The following is a 17847-nucleotide window of genomic DNA, read 5'->3' on the forward strand; positions in this document are numbered from 1 at the left end:
TAAAATGGGTTTGAATCCTTCTAAGTTCTAACATCGTTTGATCGGATCATATGACTTCACAAATTCTTAGCTACCTACTAGTGCAGCTAAGCTAGTCGCACCAACCATATGTATGAACATGCAGTGTTTAAAAATGAACATATGTTTTCTTTCCCTTTCTTTATATATATATACACACACACACATGTGAATGTTATAAAATTAATGAAATCTATTAATTTTGTACTTGTAATTCCTAATTTATCATGTTATAGACCGACAATTATTGTTATTATGATGAATTAAGATTAAATTTAAGGTGGATATTCAAACTTTAAGAGTTAAAATAATTACAACAAACTTGTGTTTAATTTATGTAAAAAAAACTATGAACACGTTGTACTTTAAAATTGAACATTTAGTACAAAATTAATATTTAGTACACTAAATTTGAACATTTAGTAAATAAAAAATGAACTTATTTTAACAATTTATTTTATATATTTTTATTTTTCATTAATCATTGTATACAATGAAATTGGACCAGTGGATATGAAAATCATGTTCATTTTTAATATGCTAAATGTTCATAATTTCTTTTGACGTGTTCATAATTTTACTTGTTCATTTTTATACTTGATGTTCAATTTATTTAATGTGTTCACGTTCATTTTATTGGGTATTGTAAGCTATTCTATGATTATATGATAAATGTTCATTTCTAACATGCTAAATGTTCTTTTTTTTTTTTTTATGTGTTCACTATTTTATATTTTAATTTAATGTCCATATTACGTGTTCATTTTTTTTATTACAAAATATTCATTTTTTGATGTGTGTACAATTTTTTAGGTTGTGGTTCAACAATTATTTAATTTGATTATAGGATAATTTTCTTCATTTTTAATATACTAAGTGAACATTTTTTTAATAAACATTTTCACTTTTTAGTACTAATGATGCATTTATGTACGTGTTCATTTTTTATTATTAAATGTTCATTTTATTTATGTGTGTTTTTTTTTTACTAAATGTTCAGATTATAGGACATGTTGCAGCTATCTTAGCTGCACTAGGGTGCAGCTAAGACCTATTGATTTGACTTGAGGAAATGAGGAGAGAAAGGACAAAAAATGCATATTGGACCGTAAGGAGAAAACATAAATAAAAGACCATATTGACTTAAAGAGGATAATATAGTTTTACCAAGTCACTTGATATTTGTTGTCAAACCACCTAGATTAGTGAATGCAAGAAGTTAAATAAACATAAAAACATTACTGATTATACTGTACATTAGCTAATATAATTGTTAAGTGTACTTCACGTTCTACATTGTTGAAGGCATACATGAATGAAAAGGCAATATACGTTCGGTTTTTTTTTTTTTTTTTTTTTTTTTTTTTTTTTTTTTTTTTTTTGTCGCATTGACGTTTTCATACATTCAGTAGCCTTTTGATCCGTGCAATGTACCAGCCGTTGAAAAAACCATACTCATAAAGATATTAAGTCAGGAAAACTTTTGTATACACCCGGTTTTCAGTAATTTACTGAACATCGGGTACACTTTTGTGTCACTTTTGTCAAATTTAGTGTCACTTTTGTCAAATTTATCAATGAAGCATAAATAACTTATATATATGTCAGGGTAACTTTTGTGCGTTTTAGTGTAACTTTTACACATTTTATTGTCACTTTATAACGGATATTCAGTAATTTACTGAACATCCGTTTTATTTAAAAGTTTGTCATTAAGTCATGAGTTATGTGGTTCTCAAAAAAAAAAAAAAAAAAAAAAACTCATGAGTTATGTGAAAATAAAATATACTACGTATAATATATATATATATATATATATATATATATATATATATATATATATATATATATATATATATATATATATATATATATATATATATATATATATATATATATATATATCATTACTTTTCATTTAAAGAATTTGATATATATGATTGCTTTGGGAAAAAAAAAGAAAAAAGAAAAAAAAAAAAAAAAAAGGGTGAGAGATCAAAGGAGGATGAGACAAATACTGTTGATGATTTGTGTTTTTATTTACTACGTTATATATTTTTTTAATTTTAAAATATTTTATATGTGAATATAATATATATATATTGAATAGTGTACAAAGTTATACTCCATAATTAAAATAAGGAAAATTTGCGAGGAAGGTCCTTTTATGAGGTCGACCTTGTGTGGAAGGTCCTTTTATGAAAAAGGTGGCACGAAAGGTCCTTATATGAACATTGGGTTGCGAGGAGGGTCCTTTGACCAAATTCCGGCGTTGACCAAGATTTTCCAACCAAAAATAATCACGTGATGTGCACGTGACCACTTAAATGAGGTTTTTTAGGTGGTGGATGTTCGAGGTGTGGGTTTTAATGGGTGGTTTTCGTAGGTGGCCGGTTCTGGTTCTGGTGAAATCAAACACCATAACAATTAACAACCATAATTCTAATTGTAATTGTTGTTTCCGAGCTTAATTTAAAGGGGGAAAGGGAAATCAAGGGAAAAGAGGGAAAAAGGAAAAAAAAAAACCTCATTTAAGTGGTCACGTGCACATCACGTAATTATTTTTGGCCGGAAAAAATTGTCAACGCCGGAATTTGGTCAAAGGACCCTCCTCACAACCCAATGTTCATATAAGGACCTTTCGTGCCACCTTTTTCATAAAAGGACCTTCCACACAAGGTCGACCTCATAAAAGGACCTTCCTCGCAAATTTTCCTAAAAATAAGACAGAAGAAGTACGGCAGTTTCATAGGACTATGATATACTCCATACTAGTCAAACGTTAACAAGGGGCATAATCCTAGAATGATTCGTACTTCATGTACTATTTCAATGAATTTTATTGATTCATAACATTTGCTCAGATCACTAATTTCATCTTTTCAATTTTAATTTGTAGAGTTTGTAGCTTGTTCATGAACTCTTAACAAAATGGCTACATACTTTACTCTTGTAATGTTTGCCCTACTTTGCCTTCCTCTTTCTCTTATCCCCACTGCTAACTCAATATCCTTTAAATTTTCTCGGTTCGACCCGAATTCAACACGAATACATTACCAAGGGGATGCTGTATACTCAGTAGGAAAAGTGGAGTTTAACATGGTTGATTATATAACCCGAGTTGGGCTAATTACCTATGGTGAAAAAGTTCGTCTTTGGGATAAAAAAACTAAAAAAAATTCAGATTTTTCAACCAATTTTACCTTTGTTATTGACACTTTAGAGAAACCCTTAGGTAAATATGGTCATGGGTTGACATTTTTCATTGCTCCTGCTGGTTTTCAAATTCCCCCCAACTCGGCTGGGGGGTTTCTGGGGCTGTTTTACACTACAACATCTCATTCCTCGAGCAACAAGATGATAGTTGTCGAGTTTGATTCGTTCTCAAATCCTGAATGGGATCCATCATATGAGCATGTTGGTATCAACATTAACTCCATTGAATCAGCTGTAACTAAGCGTTGGAATGCTACTCAACATAGTGGTGTTTCTGCTGATGTTTCGATCATTTACAATGCCACTACAAAGAATTTGAGTGTGTATTGGTCGTACTCAAATGAGCCTAAAAATTTTCTTTCTTACCCTATTGATCTGATGCAGGTCATCCCTGAATGGGTTAGCATCGGATTTTCAGCTGCTACTGGGCAGTTTGCAGAGCGACATATACTCGAATCATGAAAGTTCTATTCTAGCTTGAATATAACTGAGGACGAGGGCTTGAGGAAGAACAATAATAATGATTTACAAATAAAAGTCAAGTTTAATAAGTTGGGGTTGATTCTTGTATCTTTAGGTATTTTTCTTTTTATCTTGGGAGGGATAATAGTGCTATTCTTTCTATGTCGGAAGAGGAAGATTCCTAGTCTAGAACATGCAGAGGATACCTCATTCAATGAGGAACTCGAGAGGGGTGCTGGACCGAGAAGGTTTTCATACGTTGAGCTTGAATCAGCCACACAAAATTTCTCTAATGAACGAAAGTTGGGTGAAGGAGGATTTGGAGGCGTTTACAAGGGCTATCTTATGGACTTGGATATGCTAATCGCGGTGAAAAAATTCTCTAGGGGCGGTAGACAGGGGAAAAAAGAGTACAGTACCGAGGTTAAAATTATTAGTAGGCTAAGGTGTAGGAACCTGGTGCAGCTTATAGGTTGGTGCCATGATAAAGGTGATTTCCTACTTGTTTATGAGTATATGCCAAACGGTAGCTTGGATTGTCACCTATTTGGTAACAAGCCTCCTCTATCTTGGCCTGCGCGGTACAACATAGCTCTTGGATTAGCATCTGGATTGTTTTATCTACATGAGGAGTGGGAGCAGTGTGTCGTACATCACGACATAAAATCCAGCAATATAATGCTAGATTCTAATTTCAATGTCAAGCTTGGGGACTTTGGTTTAGCAACACTTATGCAACATGGACATAGTGCTCAGACGATAACTCTAGCAGGGACTTTCGGGTACATGGCCCCTGAGTACTTGAGTACAGGAAAGGCAAGCAAAGAATCAGATGTATACAGTTTCGGCGTGGTGGCATTGGAGATTGCCACCGGAAGGAGGTCAACCGATCTCATAGAGGCAGGAACACATCAAGGAAAGGGATTAGTACAGTGGGTGTGGGATCTTTATGGCAATGGTGAGCTTCATTTAGCCACTGATCAAAAGCTTAATCACATGGAATTTGACGCTAAACAAATCGAGTGTTTGATGCTCCTTGGTTTGTGGTGTGCCTATCCTGACTACAATCACAGGCCATCAATAAAGCAAGCAATTCAAGTTCTCAACTTTGAGACTATCATGCCTAGTCTTCCACCTAAGATGCCTGTTCCAATTTATCAGGTGCCCACGATGCCATCAGATAGCTCTAGCAGTGGTCCTTCCATGCTTACTACTAGCGTTGAAATTGGTCGCTAGATCTCTAGCAGTGATCCTCTATCTCATATTACGTCTCATCTTATGTCTCATTATCTATAATTATGACACGAGATAAAGCAAAAATTAATGTGTGAGGGAGTAAATTCTGTCTTTGATCATTTACCGAAATTTTTCTACTTTTTCCTATTTCTTATTTTTATTCAGATATTGTATTCATTCCATCCCTAGTAAAAATAATTGAATATGATTAATCCATCATTTCTCCACACAGTGTAATTCCAAATCTAGATCAATCATGTCATAACTTTTGCTTAGACAAAAAAAAAAGGGAAAAAAAGAGAAATTAATTGATTCTAAAAGGAGATATTTTGCACTTTTTGCTAGTCAGGAAAGCACTTAAATAAACGTGGATCAATACAAAATATAATTGTGGTAGGCTCAAAAATATATTAATGTGGCACAACTAAGCAATCCCACCCCCCCCCCCCCCAAAAAAAAAAAAAAAAAAATATATATATATATATATATATATATATATATATATATATATATATATATATATATATATATATATATATATAAAATCAAAAGTTGATGATTGCAGCTAAAAGGAATAAAGGCACTAAAACTATGGAAATTATGGAAGGAAATAATAATGTTTAGACAAATTTATTTAGATTTTTCATGAAAATGCCATCTCAACAGCTCAGACCATTTTTTCACTCTTTCAAGAGAAACAGTTACAGGAAAAAAAAATAGAAAATAAAAGAGACTTAAGCTTCTATCTCACTATCAAACCAACCCCTACTCCTGACTCCTGAGACTCTTGCTTTTTCTTTTCCTTAAAGTACTCTCTATCTCACTTTCTCTCTCTAAAATCTCAAAGGTTGTTGGAAGGTTAGTGTAATGGAGTATTCTTCAAACCAAGTTTTTACTTCCTCTCTATGTACTCCTCTTAAGGATTCCTCAACTCATACTTGCATAATTTAGTTCGCTGGCCTGCCGGTTATTCTTCTATCTCTTGTATGGTAAATCAAATCTTGTTCGGTTTTATCAACGTAATCCAGCACACAAAGAAGTAGCTTTGTTCTACAAGGCTAATTAGTGTTCCCATAATGCCCTTTGGCTTGGTTTCAGCATGGAACAAACGGAGGAGGAGCAAATCTCAGGACCAGGGTGAACCTTGTAATGCATCCTAGCTCTTCATTGTGTCCTTTTTTAAGTTACAAAAGAAACTGGCAAAAAGTGGATTCTAATCATTGAAATGATAAATGCTAATCATGTAATTTATGATAAAATGTGAAACTTTTTCAGGGATTTACAAACCTGTAGAATATTGGCAACTTGAGGAACAGAACCCACCTGCAAAAAGACGCCAAGGATCATCTGTTTTCACCCTCAAGGAGATGGAAGCAGCGACAAAGTCATTCAGCGAAGAGAATTTCATAGGAAAGGGAGGTTTTGGATGGGTATACAAAGGAACTCTTCGATCAGGAGAGGTATGGTTAGGATTTAGGAAAGGAGTCTTTTTTCTTTTCTAACACTTGTAAATTAGTTTAAAACAGCACAAGATTGAATCCGAATTCCATCTTTCAATCGTTCACAAGCTTCATTCATATGAACAGAGGTTAAGCGTGAAAGAAATAACATTACCAATATATTACCATCATAAAATCTCTGATTGAATGCTGTTGCTTTGTGTATCCCTCAGGTTGTAGCAATCAAGAAAATGCAGCTGCCACCACTTAAAGCAGCAGAAGGTGAGCGTGAATTTCGGGTGGAAGTTGACATCTTGAGCAGACTGGACCATCCGAATCTGGTTACCTTAATCGGGTATTGTGCCGATGGAAAGCACCGGTTCCTTGTATATGAATACATGCAGAATGGCAACCTACAGGATCACTTGAACAGTAAGTTTACTTCATTCAAAAGGGATCATTCATAAAATTCTCAAATCACTTGAATATAATCAAATAAAAACTTAAATTACAATTTGTTGAAAATAGGTGAACGCAAGATGGATTGGTCAACAAGGCTCAAAGTGGCGCTAGGGGCAGCAAGGGGGCTTGCTTATCTGCATTCAAGTTCAGCAGTTGGTATACCTATCATCCATAGAGATCTCAAATCCACCAACATTCTTTTAAGCACCAACTTTGATGCAAAGGTAAAAAATCCAACCCACAAAGCTGCTTGTATTGCTGAGCAATTTGTTAATCGAACAGTGGCTTTTGAACAGATATCAGATTTTGGACTTGCAAAGTTGATGCCAGAGGGTCAAGAAACTTATGCAACAGTAAATGTACTAGGAACTTTTGGCTACTTCGACCCTGAGTATACATCGGTATGCTTATTTTTCACTGAAAGCTTTAGCTGCTAGTTTTTTTCTCCTGCATCCATATAACTATATAAGAACTGTATTTGACAGTCTTATACTCTACATTCAGCTTTCCTATCTCAATCTCTCAGTCCTTTCTTTTCTTTGTTTTATGTTATACTATTGGGGAGGGGATGATTTAACATAAAAAATGTTAAAAGCTACCATATCATAATAATAACAATCCAGATGCATTAATCTTGGATACGTTTAAAAGAAACAGCATCCTCAAGTCGTGGACACAGACCAAGAATCAGCATCCTCAAGTCGTGAACACAGCTAGGAGCAAGAATAGCTATTTTAATCTCAAGCAAATCTTGACTAACTCTACATTCTAGTTATAACTGACATGAACATAAACCAGCTCCATAACCTTGAGGTTGACGGACACTTGATAAGCCTCCAAAAGCCAAGATAACCCCACCCTCATCCTTCAATAAAAATACCCCCATCTTTTATATGTTGGTTTTATAAGAAAGCATAAGGAATTCCATCAATAAATAAATAAATAAATAAGCCACACAGAATGAATTCTAACATTTGGATCTTGTTTTGAACCCAGGTCTAAGGTTAAACCCCTGGAGAATTCTCCGGCTAGTTTAGCTAGCACCCAAAAAAACAAAATCAATTTTATTGAACTTGCCATTTCTTGTCCAATGTCAAATTATTCATGCAGTATTGTCAGTCCTTGAAAGAGATTGAATTGCATATTGGAATGATAGGTCCTCTTTCATATGCTTCATCATCTATCTACAAACTTATTGCATCAGGTGATAAGAATGATCCTAATGAGATGCTATACTGGTAACAGACAGGAAGACTGACTCTACAAAGTGATGTTTATGCATTTGGAGTAGTGCTTCTTGAGCTTTTGACAGGCCGTAAAGCGGTCAATTTAAACCAGGGACCAACAGATCAAAACCTAGTATTACAGGTATGTTACAAATCTTACGATAAATTCACAATATACAACTCCTTGGAAATGTATTGCTGACAAATGACATCTAAATACAACAAAATGTTTCAGGCCAGAAACATGCTGAATGACCGAAAGAAGCTGCGGAAAATTATAGATCCTGAGCTACCACGGAACTCTTACACAATGGAATCTATAGCTATGTTTGCAAATTTAGCATCACGTTGTGTAAGAATCGATAGTACTGAAAGACCAACCATGTCAGAGTGTGTTAATGAGCTCCAACTGATTTTCCATACAAATTCCAAAGGCTTAGGTATGGCTCTACATACACTACGAATGATCTAAATTGCCAACATGCTTCTCTCATAGGAATGGCCCAAATTTGTTCAAATAATTCATTTCATCTGGAAATTCCCAAGCTTATAAGATTCGGGTTGTCTAGGTTAGGAGACAGAAGTTCCTTGATGGGAAAAAACTATAGGTTTCATTGCTTTTGTGTCCCTACTCCCTCGCAAACAGGGGGGAAGGGGGGGCTCTCTTTTGTATTTCTTGGTGTGGGTATAAAAGTGTACTAGTCTTATTAGTATTTATGATACATGCATCATGTACTTTTGAATTCATGTGAAACAGAATAATTTCCAGCTTTGCACAGTAAGCATCAACTCTTAATAAACCCAATTCAGAAGTAACATCTTTATTCTCTCTTGTACGAGGGTATTTCTGGGGGCAGTAAAAAATACATATACTCATATATACATATTTGAACACAATATGAACAGATTGTAATTGTATTTGTAAGTAACATTCATACTCACCAAAAGCTGAAATTCATCCATCCATATCAAGAGAGCTCTGCAAAACCTGAAGTGCAATAAAAGTCGATTCATGAAATTGATTAGTCGTGTTGAGAATCATAGTATTTTTTTTGGAATAAGGTCATAAAGAGCTATGATGTATATACAATCAATTGTGCAAGACAAGGTTATTAACCCGTATCACAGATCTACAGCACCACAGGGAGAATATTAAAAAGGCTACACAAAAAAGGTTTGTGTGCGAAGATATAGTGTCTCAACACTTTCAAGTGGTCGTATGATGCCAAAGAAAACTCTATCCTTTTCAAAGTAAGATCAAGGAGAAGTGATCAGTGTTTCTTTAGCATTTTCAAGCCGTGGGGATAACAATTTATTCGTTCCCACCCACATGTTATTTAACTCATGGCAGTGAAAAATTAGAGGTAGGAAAATTTCTATAAGAATGAATCGGATGGTATGTCTTCCATGTTTGTTTAAGTACAGGATTATTTCATCAGAAAGCCCAACACACATAGAATAATATAGATCTGAAATTGACCAAAAAATGAGCAGGTTCAGTCATGAGCACAAATCATAATGAATCAGTAGACTTGAGCACAGAACATACACACAAGTCCCCATCTGGTAGCCAGGTGCGCTGGTGCCTGGTGGTGTGTGTGAGAGAGAGAGAAGAGAGAACAAGAATCGGATCAATCCTGACTATCTCATTCCCAAGTTCAGAAGAGTATCATTACCTCATTGAACAATAAAGGTTCTGATTCTCCCCCATCATTTAAAGAGGGGTCTTCTTCTCCATCCCCTGCAACGATTGTCTCCAAGGGCTTGCTCAAAGCAGGAAGCTCCTTACACATCAAATGTTTCCGTCTTTGTAGGGAGAGTAGGACTAAGAAACTGTCTGTCTTGGCAATGGTGTATCCTGCCTTCTTATACATGTTAAACGGTGCTGAATCAATCATTCTACAATGCAAATAGACATTTCTTGAGGTGCTCATGTTTGATATTAGTTCCTCACTTGCCTTCAAAAGATGCCAACCAATGCCCCTCCTGGAACAAATAACATCAATACTTTATTCCTAACTCAGCCAATCATTAATAATGCACATCAATTTTCAATATCAGCATAGAAATGTGTATATCTAGCAAGTTGCAACTCCACTTTAATGATATTGGCATTCAGATAGCAGATAATTTGTGACAGTTTCTCAAACATTGAAAATTCAAGCATCCAACAGAAGATGGCTAACATTCATGTTATGGCAGCAGGTCAAGATAAAGTATCTGAGAAATTACATGCGAAGTAAAAAATATATACGCAAAAGTGCAGAACTTTAAATGAAGACACAGCTAAAATTATTTGCACGTGTTTTTCATCAACTAAGAGAGATGCTACAAGTGAAACACCGCTTCATCATTGAGAAACACCTCTTCATCATTGAGAATATTAATTAAAAAAAAAAAGCATCTATAAGCATCATAAGTAGACATTTGAGCCAGCATCAATTCAGCAATTGCAAACGGTCATAATGGTTATGCATTAACATATACTTCGTATTTTTTTCAAAGCAAAATATCTCATGCCAATATTTATGGTTCTTTTTATCAGTAGTTCCCTGTTGTGCTTTGCAAATGTCTTGTAATTTATGCTTTTTTAACAGTAGTTAAATTCAATTCAGGCACCTTCCTCTAAAGCCCACAGTACAAATTCAAAAGAAAGCACCAAAAGTAACAGGACAGAAATGTGATGCTTAAACCAAAGAAATGATCATGCTCATCACCTCATCCTGGTTCCTACTTCCTATCCAAGCGCAAAAGTACACCCTGATAGTAGAGACTCCAAAGAAAATCAACGTCATATTTTACTAAGAATAGAGCCTCAAATTATAAGGTCCTTAACTTTTCAAAAAGAATTGATGTTGCCTTTACTTTGCTTTTTAGTTATATAATATTGCCTTTTTGTTATATGAAGGTTATGATAGCACCTTCACGCTGCTTATTTAATACAAACGCCCAATTTTTGAGATACTTTTAACTTGCTTAATTTACATATACAGACATGTATGAAGAAGAGAACCATTTCTATCCAATAATGAAAATGTCAATTTGCGACACATCTCTAAGCCACAAACCAAGACTAATAGCATATGAAAGCAATTTGCACAGCAAAGATCATTTCAATCCCAATCATAATTCGAAGCATTAGATCAATTTTACAATATATAATAGGCCGCGCCAATGTTGTAAACAATCTAACCATAATGTCCTCAAAATTCACATAAGCGTGTACACTCACTTCCATAGGCAAAATATATATGCATCAAGAATTCAAGATAACCAACAATTCTAGAAAATGTAAGTTGCATATGAAATTCCTACACTATAAATCAGAGAATGAAGAATTTCACCTTCGAAGGCGGTCTTTCACGGTCATATTACATATGTAAGGGCAATCCTTAGGTGGGGTTGGCGTAGGAGGTGAAGAATTAGCACCCCTTCTATCAAAGGAAAAGGACACTTCCACTGTTCCAGCTAATTCATCTTTTCTACCTTCACCATCAACATCAACATTCCCTTCTTCGTCTCGAAAAAATCCGATTAGGGTAACACAATGAGGCTTTAAACCCCTCCTCTCAATCAAATACTGCTTAATCAAAAAACCCAACACAGTTAAGTACATATTAGGCAAAAACATGGACTCGGCAAATGCTTCTGCAAGCAATTCAACAACAATATTAAGCTCCATATCCTTCATAACCCTAATACTCAAATACCCAGATGGCAATTTGCAAGAATAAGTGTAATTTTCAAGAAATTGAAGTTTTTGGAGCTCGTTATCCGTTAAAAAACGGCTAAATTTTAGTGGGTTTTGGGTGTTGTACGCAATGGAAGTTTGGGGTGAAGATGAAGGATGATCAGAGGAGGAAGAAGAGGTGGAGAAGCGAGTAAATTGGGAGTTGAAATTGGATTGTTTTGATCTTTTTGGAGGAGAGAGAAAGAGGGGTTGGAGCTTTGATTTAGGAGAGAATTTTGATTGGAAAGTGGGGTGGAGATGAGAATCAGCAATAGGGAAGAGAAAGAGTGTTGACGCCATTGTTGGAAAGCTTTCGAAAAATGAATGTTCTAAAGTTGGTAGCATAACTTGCATCTCATTTTGAGGGAGGAATTGTGTTGGATGGATAAGGCAAATTCGTGGAAAAGACAGGTTTGACGTGTTTGCATCGAGAAAAAGGAAAGGTGTCATTTGGTTTAATTTAGGCTGTGTTCTTTAAAGCTGATTTGCTTTCATGCTCTACACTGCTCTATTTTGCTAAAATTTGCTCCGCGGTGTGTGGAAGACCAACTCTCTCTACTCTACTGAAATATGTTCAACTTTGTTTTATTCTGCCTGAAGTTCAAAAATCAGGGTCTTACATATGAATTACTCCGTAAAATTTCTCATGAATTACAAATTTATTTAATTAACATTGAGAGAAGCAATTTTTCATGACAATTTCTACTTACCTAGAGGATTAGTTAAGTTAATTCCTAAATTTCAATTCCATATTTCACCAAAAATTTGTCAACTAAACAATACACTTAACTTGTAATTCCTAGGAAATCTTACTCCTCATGTTTTTCATAGCATCAACCAAACAAACCCTAAAAATTTTACAAGGTGACCTCAAGGAATTAAACCCGAAAATTGACTCCAACTTATTTTATTCATCCCACTACCGAATTAAAGCGGATAATATTGAGTTGTATAAGGCTTGTACCCGGTATCATATCAATTTGCAAGACCTCAACTCGAAACTGAACAGATGAATAAATTACATGTTAACATTCAATAAGAGCAACTCCAATGCTTGTAGCTAAGGACTTGCTTGCAATTTAGAAAATTCCCTAGCTATTTGTTTAACCATTGGAGCTTAAAATTAAATTAGTTTGGTCAAGCAAATTAGAGCATCTCCAATGGCAAGCTACAATGTTTTTGAGTTCGTTATACATTTAAATTTACTATCATTATTCATAAATGTTAGTTTTTATTAAAGATACACTTCGCATTACTCGCAACAAAGGGGTATTATTTGTGAGATATAAAATATTCCTTTATTGCAAGTAATGCGAAGCGAAGCTGGTATTAAAATCTAAATTATTTATTGAGTGTATACAAAGGTTTTTTTTTTTTTATATTATATTATTAAGGAAAAATTAAAAAGAATAATCCCACATTTCGCTCATCTGCTCAAAATAATCCACCTTTTCGAATTCCAGAAATAATCCCACCTTGTAACTCCATCTTCCCAAAATGATCATTTTTACCTTCAACCTGTAAAACAGGTTATATTTTTTATTTTTTAATTTTTTATTTTTTTTTTCCCTCTAATCCCTCTTCTCTCTCCTCCATGGCTGCATCCATGTCAAACACCTCCACAGTCCACACCACCACCGACCTGACTTGCAACCCAAAATCGTGCAGCCACCTACCCTCACCTCGCAACCCACAACCGTGTAGCCACCATCCCTCATCTCGCAATCTCCTACCCTGCAACCCACAACCGTGCAGCCACAATCCCTCACCTCGCAACAACCAACCCCGACAGTCCCGCGACACCAACAGAGCAGCCCAGCTCGCTCCTCTAGTTGCAGCACTCAAAACCGCACTCCACCTCACCTAAATTCGACAACAATTAACCGCACCTTCACTCCAAAATCCACATCACATCCCACAACGACACCAAGAACAACTCCTGCTCCACCTACTGCCGTCAACAATAGTGGCATCGGGCGCGCAAATCTGGGTATAATTCGTGCGGTGGTGGCGATTTGGTACGATTGGTGGCGATTTAGTGTGTGGGTTCACTTGGTGGTGGTAGGTTGTGGTGGCAGCAACTGCGGAGGAAGGTGAGACTTTGTTGTGGTGGTGGTGATGGTGGTAAGGGGCAGCGGTAAATGGTGGTGATGGGCAGCAGCAGGGGGTTATGATGGTGGTGGTGGTGATCTGATAAAGGGGTGGGAGATTTTTTATTTTTTAATTTTAATCGTTTTGTTTTTTTAAAAAATTATTTATAAATAGGACCAATTAGAAGGTGACAAGTGTCAAGTTACCTTCTAAAACAGGTTACTAATTTTATAAACCGGTAAAAGGATCATTTTGGGAAGATGGGGGTACAAGGTGAGATTATTTCTGGAATTCAAAAAGGTGGGATTATTTTGAGCATATTTGCTAAAGGTGGGATTATTGTTTTCAATTTTTCCTATTATTAATGTAATACTGCATGCAAGGGCGAAGCTACATGGGGGGCGGGTGGAGGCCCGGCCCCCATGGACCAATTTCGTGGCTTATTATCTTAACTGCTAGCCCCTATAAGTTTTTTTGAATAAATATTATTTCCGTTTCATATTATTTGCAATGATTTGACATAAGGTAGAGTGAAAAAATGTCTAATCTTTGCAAATAATATGAAACAAATGTACTCCCTCCGTGTTTTTAATAAGTGTTACAATTTGACCAAACAAGCATGTCGAGGCACAAGTTTGACCATTAATTTATGTAATTATATAATACTAAAATTATAGAAAAGTTGATATTATAAAAGTATATATTTTAACGAATCTAACAATGTATTATACAATGACATTTGTTTTTTTTATATATTGGTAAATTAATCAAGTCAAAACCATTATGTGAATAGTGAAAAAAGTGAAAACACTTATTAAAAAACGGAGGGAGTGGTAATATTCTTGTTATAACTTAAGTTGTATTTAACGATTGTCGTAGTGGCCTGGTTTGAATCTCATTGTTTGGGGTTTAATTAGTTCCTAGGATCAAGCCCGTTTTCACATTAATTTTTTATTAAAGTGTTTGTCGGCCCCTGTAGCTTTAAAATCCTGACTTCGCCCCTGACTGCATGTAATTAACTTGAATTTTTATTTGTATTAGCCCCTGACTGCATGTAATTAACTTGAATTTTTATTTGTATTGTTTATTAGAGTAAATTATTTGTACAAATTTTTTTTTAAAATTTTCAATGCATGCTAATACGAATATACATCAAGTTACCACATATTAAGTAGGTGTTAATATATAACGTTGAGTCACCACATGTTGAATAGGTACGGTGTTGATTCATAAACTACATTATAATGATTATATATAGAGAGATTTGAACAACTCATGGATTTCCAGCAAAGTTATGCTATTAAAGGCATGGAAAGGGTTGGAAACCAAAGTGATTAATTAATTAATTAGACATATAGCTATGTATAGCCACAAAATATTGGCAAAGTACAGCTAAATTTGCACAAAGTTGAACAATGCTTCTATTTATGTCATATGCATGCATAAATATAATATCTGCCAAGAGCAAGCTGCAAATGAAAAAAATTCACAACTTTTTTACCCATTACCATTAAAACAACACCATAATGAGCAAGGCATTATTGTATAGAATGTTCCTTGTTATGGTGTTGGTTCAATCAATTTATGGGCATCAAGTTTATAGAGTGGGTGATGAACAAGGTTGGAACCCAAATGTTGACTACAAGGCATGGTCTGCTGGAAAGACATTCCATTTGGGTGATGTTCTTGGTAATGTATTTTATTCCTTTCCCTTTTTTTTTTAAAATCATGATGCGTGCACAATACTATCACCTCATCTTTGATGGATTTTTTTTTTTTTTTTTTTTCTTATGCACGACAATAATTCACAATATGGGAATCCCCTAAAACATTTTTTGCAATAAACAAGACAAAGACATTAAACACCTGAAATATAAAAAAAAATTGACCAATACGATGTTTTGATAGTATATTTGGTATTTATCTTCGACATTTTATATATGAAGGCAATGTGGTTGTATACTTAAACAACTATCAGACAAGAATGGTTGTGTTTATGATGTTGGGTCTTTCATGGTGCAGAGTTTAACTATAAAGAAGGCTTAGAAGTGCAAGAGGTGACAGCTAATAACTTTGAGGATTGTAATAATGACAATGTCATATTTGAAGACCATACAGGAAAAACCTTCATTCCTCTTCGTTGTACAGGATCTCATTACTTCACTTGTGGTGTGTATAACTATTGTAAAGAGGGCATGAAACTAAACATAACAGTTACTTGATAGGCATAGTAATTAGGAAAGATTATCGAATCCTACAAGTTAGAGATGTAATTATGGTACATAATATGTAATATCTTTCCAGGAATTTTTTGTAACAAATTGCCTATTTTGTTAAATGAAATTGGTTTCCGATTGGAAGTATCTGGTTTCTCATCCATCACAGTTTTTTTGAGATTGATATCAAATAAATGAAGCTAGGGATTATTCATGTCAAGACAATATCCATCGTTTGAATTTATTTAAACACATTTATATATTTTTTTTTATAAAAGTATCAAAAGTTCCAAATAAATGTAAGTAGTCTCACCTCAAAACAATACGAAATATACAAGTATATGCAATTATGTGTGATAAACCTCTCTCTTTTAATCATGCTGTTAAATAAAATAGCAATCTCATAACCATTGGCTCAATGGCTAATTTAACATTTTTATCGTTGTACTTCAGTAATCTCAATGACCATTGGCTCTTTGCCTCTTTCAACAAGTTACAAAATTAGCAATTCCATGACAGTTGGCTCTTAATTACTGAGTTCCTGAAGTTTGCAGTGAACAAAACCCTTAATAGAAGAAATGTACCATGCAAAAAACAACTTACTTGCTGCAACATCAAGCTATAAAAAGCAGGAGATTAAACGTTAAATATCATACCTTTCTCGGCCTTTTGGCTAAGATCAAGTGTAGTATCTGTTCTTATCAGTTTAATATCTGATACGTGGGTCAATGACTCACAACGATATTAAATTCATTTTTGAAGGGGGAGAATCCACCACAGTAGCTTGCTGCTGGGATTCTCAAATGTCGCCCATGCGTTGCACTATTGCACGGGCCTGGCGCACCCCACCAATGATTAGTTAAAATTAATCTGGTTTCTCTCAATGATTATCCAACAAGAAATCTCTGTGTTAAGCCGTTTAAATTTCTGGTTGTGATAAAATTTAACAATTACTTTGTATTAATGAGTTGTGATATACTGAGATCATGTGATGATACTATTCTAATCATTGAATGGAAATGTGTGGCTATTATTTTGTTACTTGGCAGAAGGAAGGGGTATGCATTTTTTATTTTCAATTTGGTTTATAATTTGAATTTTGAAAACATTCCAATATATTTCTACTTATGCTTCATCTTGGGCTGAAAACGCGTGATCATCTTTGCTACAACAGGTGCAGTATGTTTTCTAGCAAATCATTCAATACCAATACCTAAAAGTGCAAGAATCTGAAGATGTTAAGGCAAATCATTCAATACTTAAAAGTGCCAAATGTATTTTAGTAAGGGAGGAATCAATTATCATTCAATGATGCCAAAAACAAAAAATAAAGAAAAGAAAAAAGACAGTTCTGTTTTTATTTTCAAATCATTATCATCTTTTGTCTAAATTGTTGTTAATGGAAATTTGTTGTAGACTTGTAATATTCATTTTTAAACAAGGACCCTAACCAAATATCAATGGCGTGAGAATTTTAGACCAAGGAGCTTGATAACGCTTGTTAATCCCGGGAGCATTTCATTAGCTTGTTTTTCTTAAACAAATTTTATTGTATTACCAGATCATGTTACACTCTATTCTTATAAAAAAATTTCTACAGTAATCTGTACTTGCCAGCCATATTCCATCTCTAGGTGCATTATTTTTGCTGATATATTGAAACTAAAAATAAAAACAAAGAGTATTAGTGTATTGCAGATATTGAGTATGATCTTGAATTAATAGTCACACAGAGTATATTCTTTAGACAC

General features: G+C 34.5%; 3 protein-coding genes, 1 non-coding gene and 1 pseudogene across 6 annotated transcripts; 4 read left to right on the forward strand and 1 right to left on the reverse strand.

Annotated features, from left to right (window-relative positions):
- The first annotated feature begins 2949 nt into the window (after positions 1 to 2949).
- Positions 2950 to 4932, forward strand: LOC145627946 (L-type lectin-domain containing receptor kinase IX.1 pseudogene; annotated as a pseudogene).
- A 619-nt stretch (positions 4933 to 5551) lies between these two features.
- On the reverse strand, positions 5552 to 12207 carry LOC145641880 (GCN5-related N-acetyltransferase 5, chloroplastic-like). 3 transcript variants are annotated; one of them, XM_081692910.1, is made up of 6 exons: positions 11404 to 12207; positions 9736 to 10045; positions 9002 to 9047; positions 6558 to 6784; positions 6220 to 6255; positions 5552 to 6128 (listed from the first exon to the last, which is right to left on the reverse strand). In XM_081692910.1, the coding sequence occupies exons 1-3, from the start codon at positions 12141 to 12143 to the stop codon at positions 9015 to 9017; spliced, it is 1083 nt and encodes a 360-aa protein (XP_081549036.1). In that variant the 5' UTR covers positions 12144 to 12207; the 3' UTR covers positions 5552 to 6128; positions 6220 to 6255; positions 6558 to 6784; positions 9002 to 9014. The 3 variants fall into 3 exon arrangements, with proteins under 3 accessions (XP_081549036.1, XP_081549043.1, XP_081549028.1); XM_081692917.1 differs by having other exon boundaries at positions 6547 to 6784; XM_081692902.1 differs by having other exon boundaries at positions 6220 to 6784.
- Positions 5941 to 8841, forward strand: LOC145641899 (putative serine/threonine-protein kinase PBL28). The gene is made up of 7 exons (XM_081692926.1): positions 5941 to 6078; positions 6208 to 6392; positions 6605 to 6803; positions 6900 to 7057; positions 7130 to 7234; positions 8079 to 8201; positions 8295 to 8841. The coding sequence occupies exons 1-7, from the start codon at positions 6009 to 6011 to the stop codon at positions 8529 to 8531; spliced, it is 1077 nt and encodes a 358-aa protein (XP_081549052.1). The 5' UTR covers positions 5941 to 6008; the 3' UTR covers positions 8532 to 8841.
- A 3199-nt stretch (positions 12208 to 15406) lies between the features above and the next one.
- LOC145627952 (blue copper protein-like) lies at positions 15407 to 16102 on the forward strand. Its single transcript, XM_081680293.1, has 2 exons — positions 15407 to 15569; positions 15903 to 16102. Exons 1-2 carry the CDS (start codon positions 15407 to 15409, stop codon positions 16100 to 16102), a joined length of 363 nt encoding a protein of 120 aa, XP_081536419.1.
- A 646-nt stretch (positions 16103 to 16748) lies between these two features.
- On the forward strand, positions 16749 to 16945 carry LOC145565189 (U2 spliceosomal RNA). The gene has a single exon (XR_014094985.1). It is a non-coding gene; the product is annotated as a U2 spliceosomal RNA (small nuclear RNA).
- The last annotated feature ends 902 nt before the right edge of the window (positions 16946 to 17847 follow it).

This window comes from Chenopodium album, chromosome 1 (genome assembly GCF_948465745.1).
Source record: "Chenopodium album chromosome 1, dcCheAlbu1.1, whole genome shotgun sequence".
NCBI classification, from domain to species: domain Eukaryota; kingdom Viridiplantae; phylum Streptophyta; class Magnoliopsida; order Caryophyllales; family Amaranthaceae; genus Chenopodium; species Chenopodium album.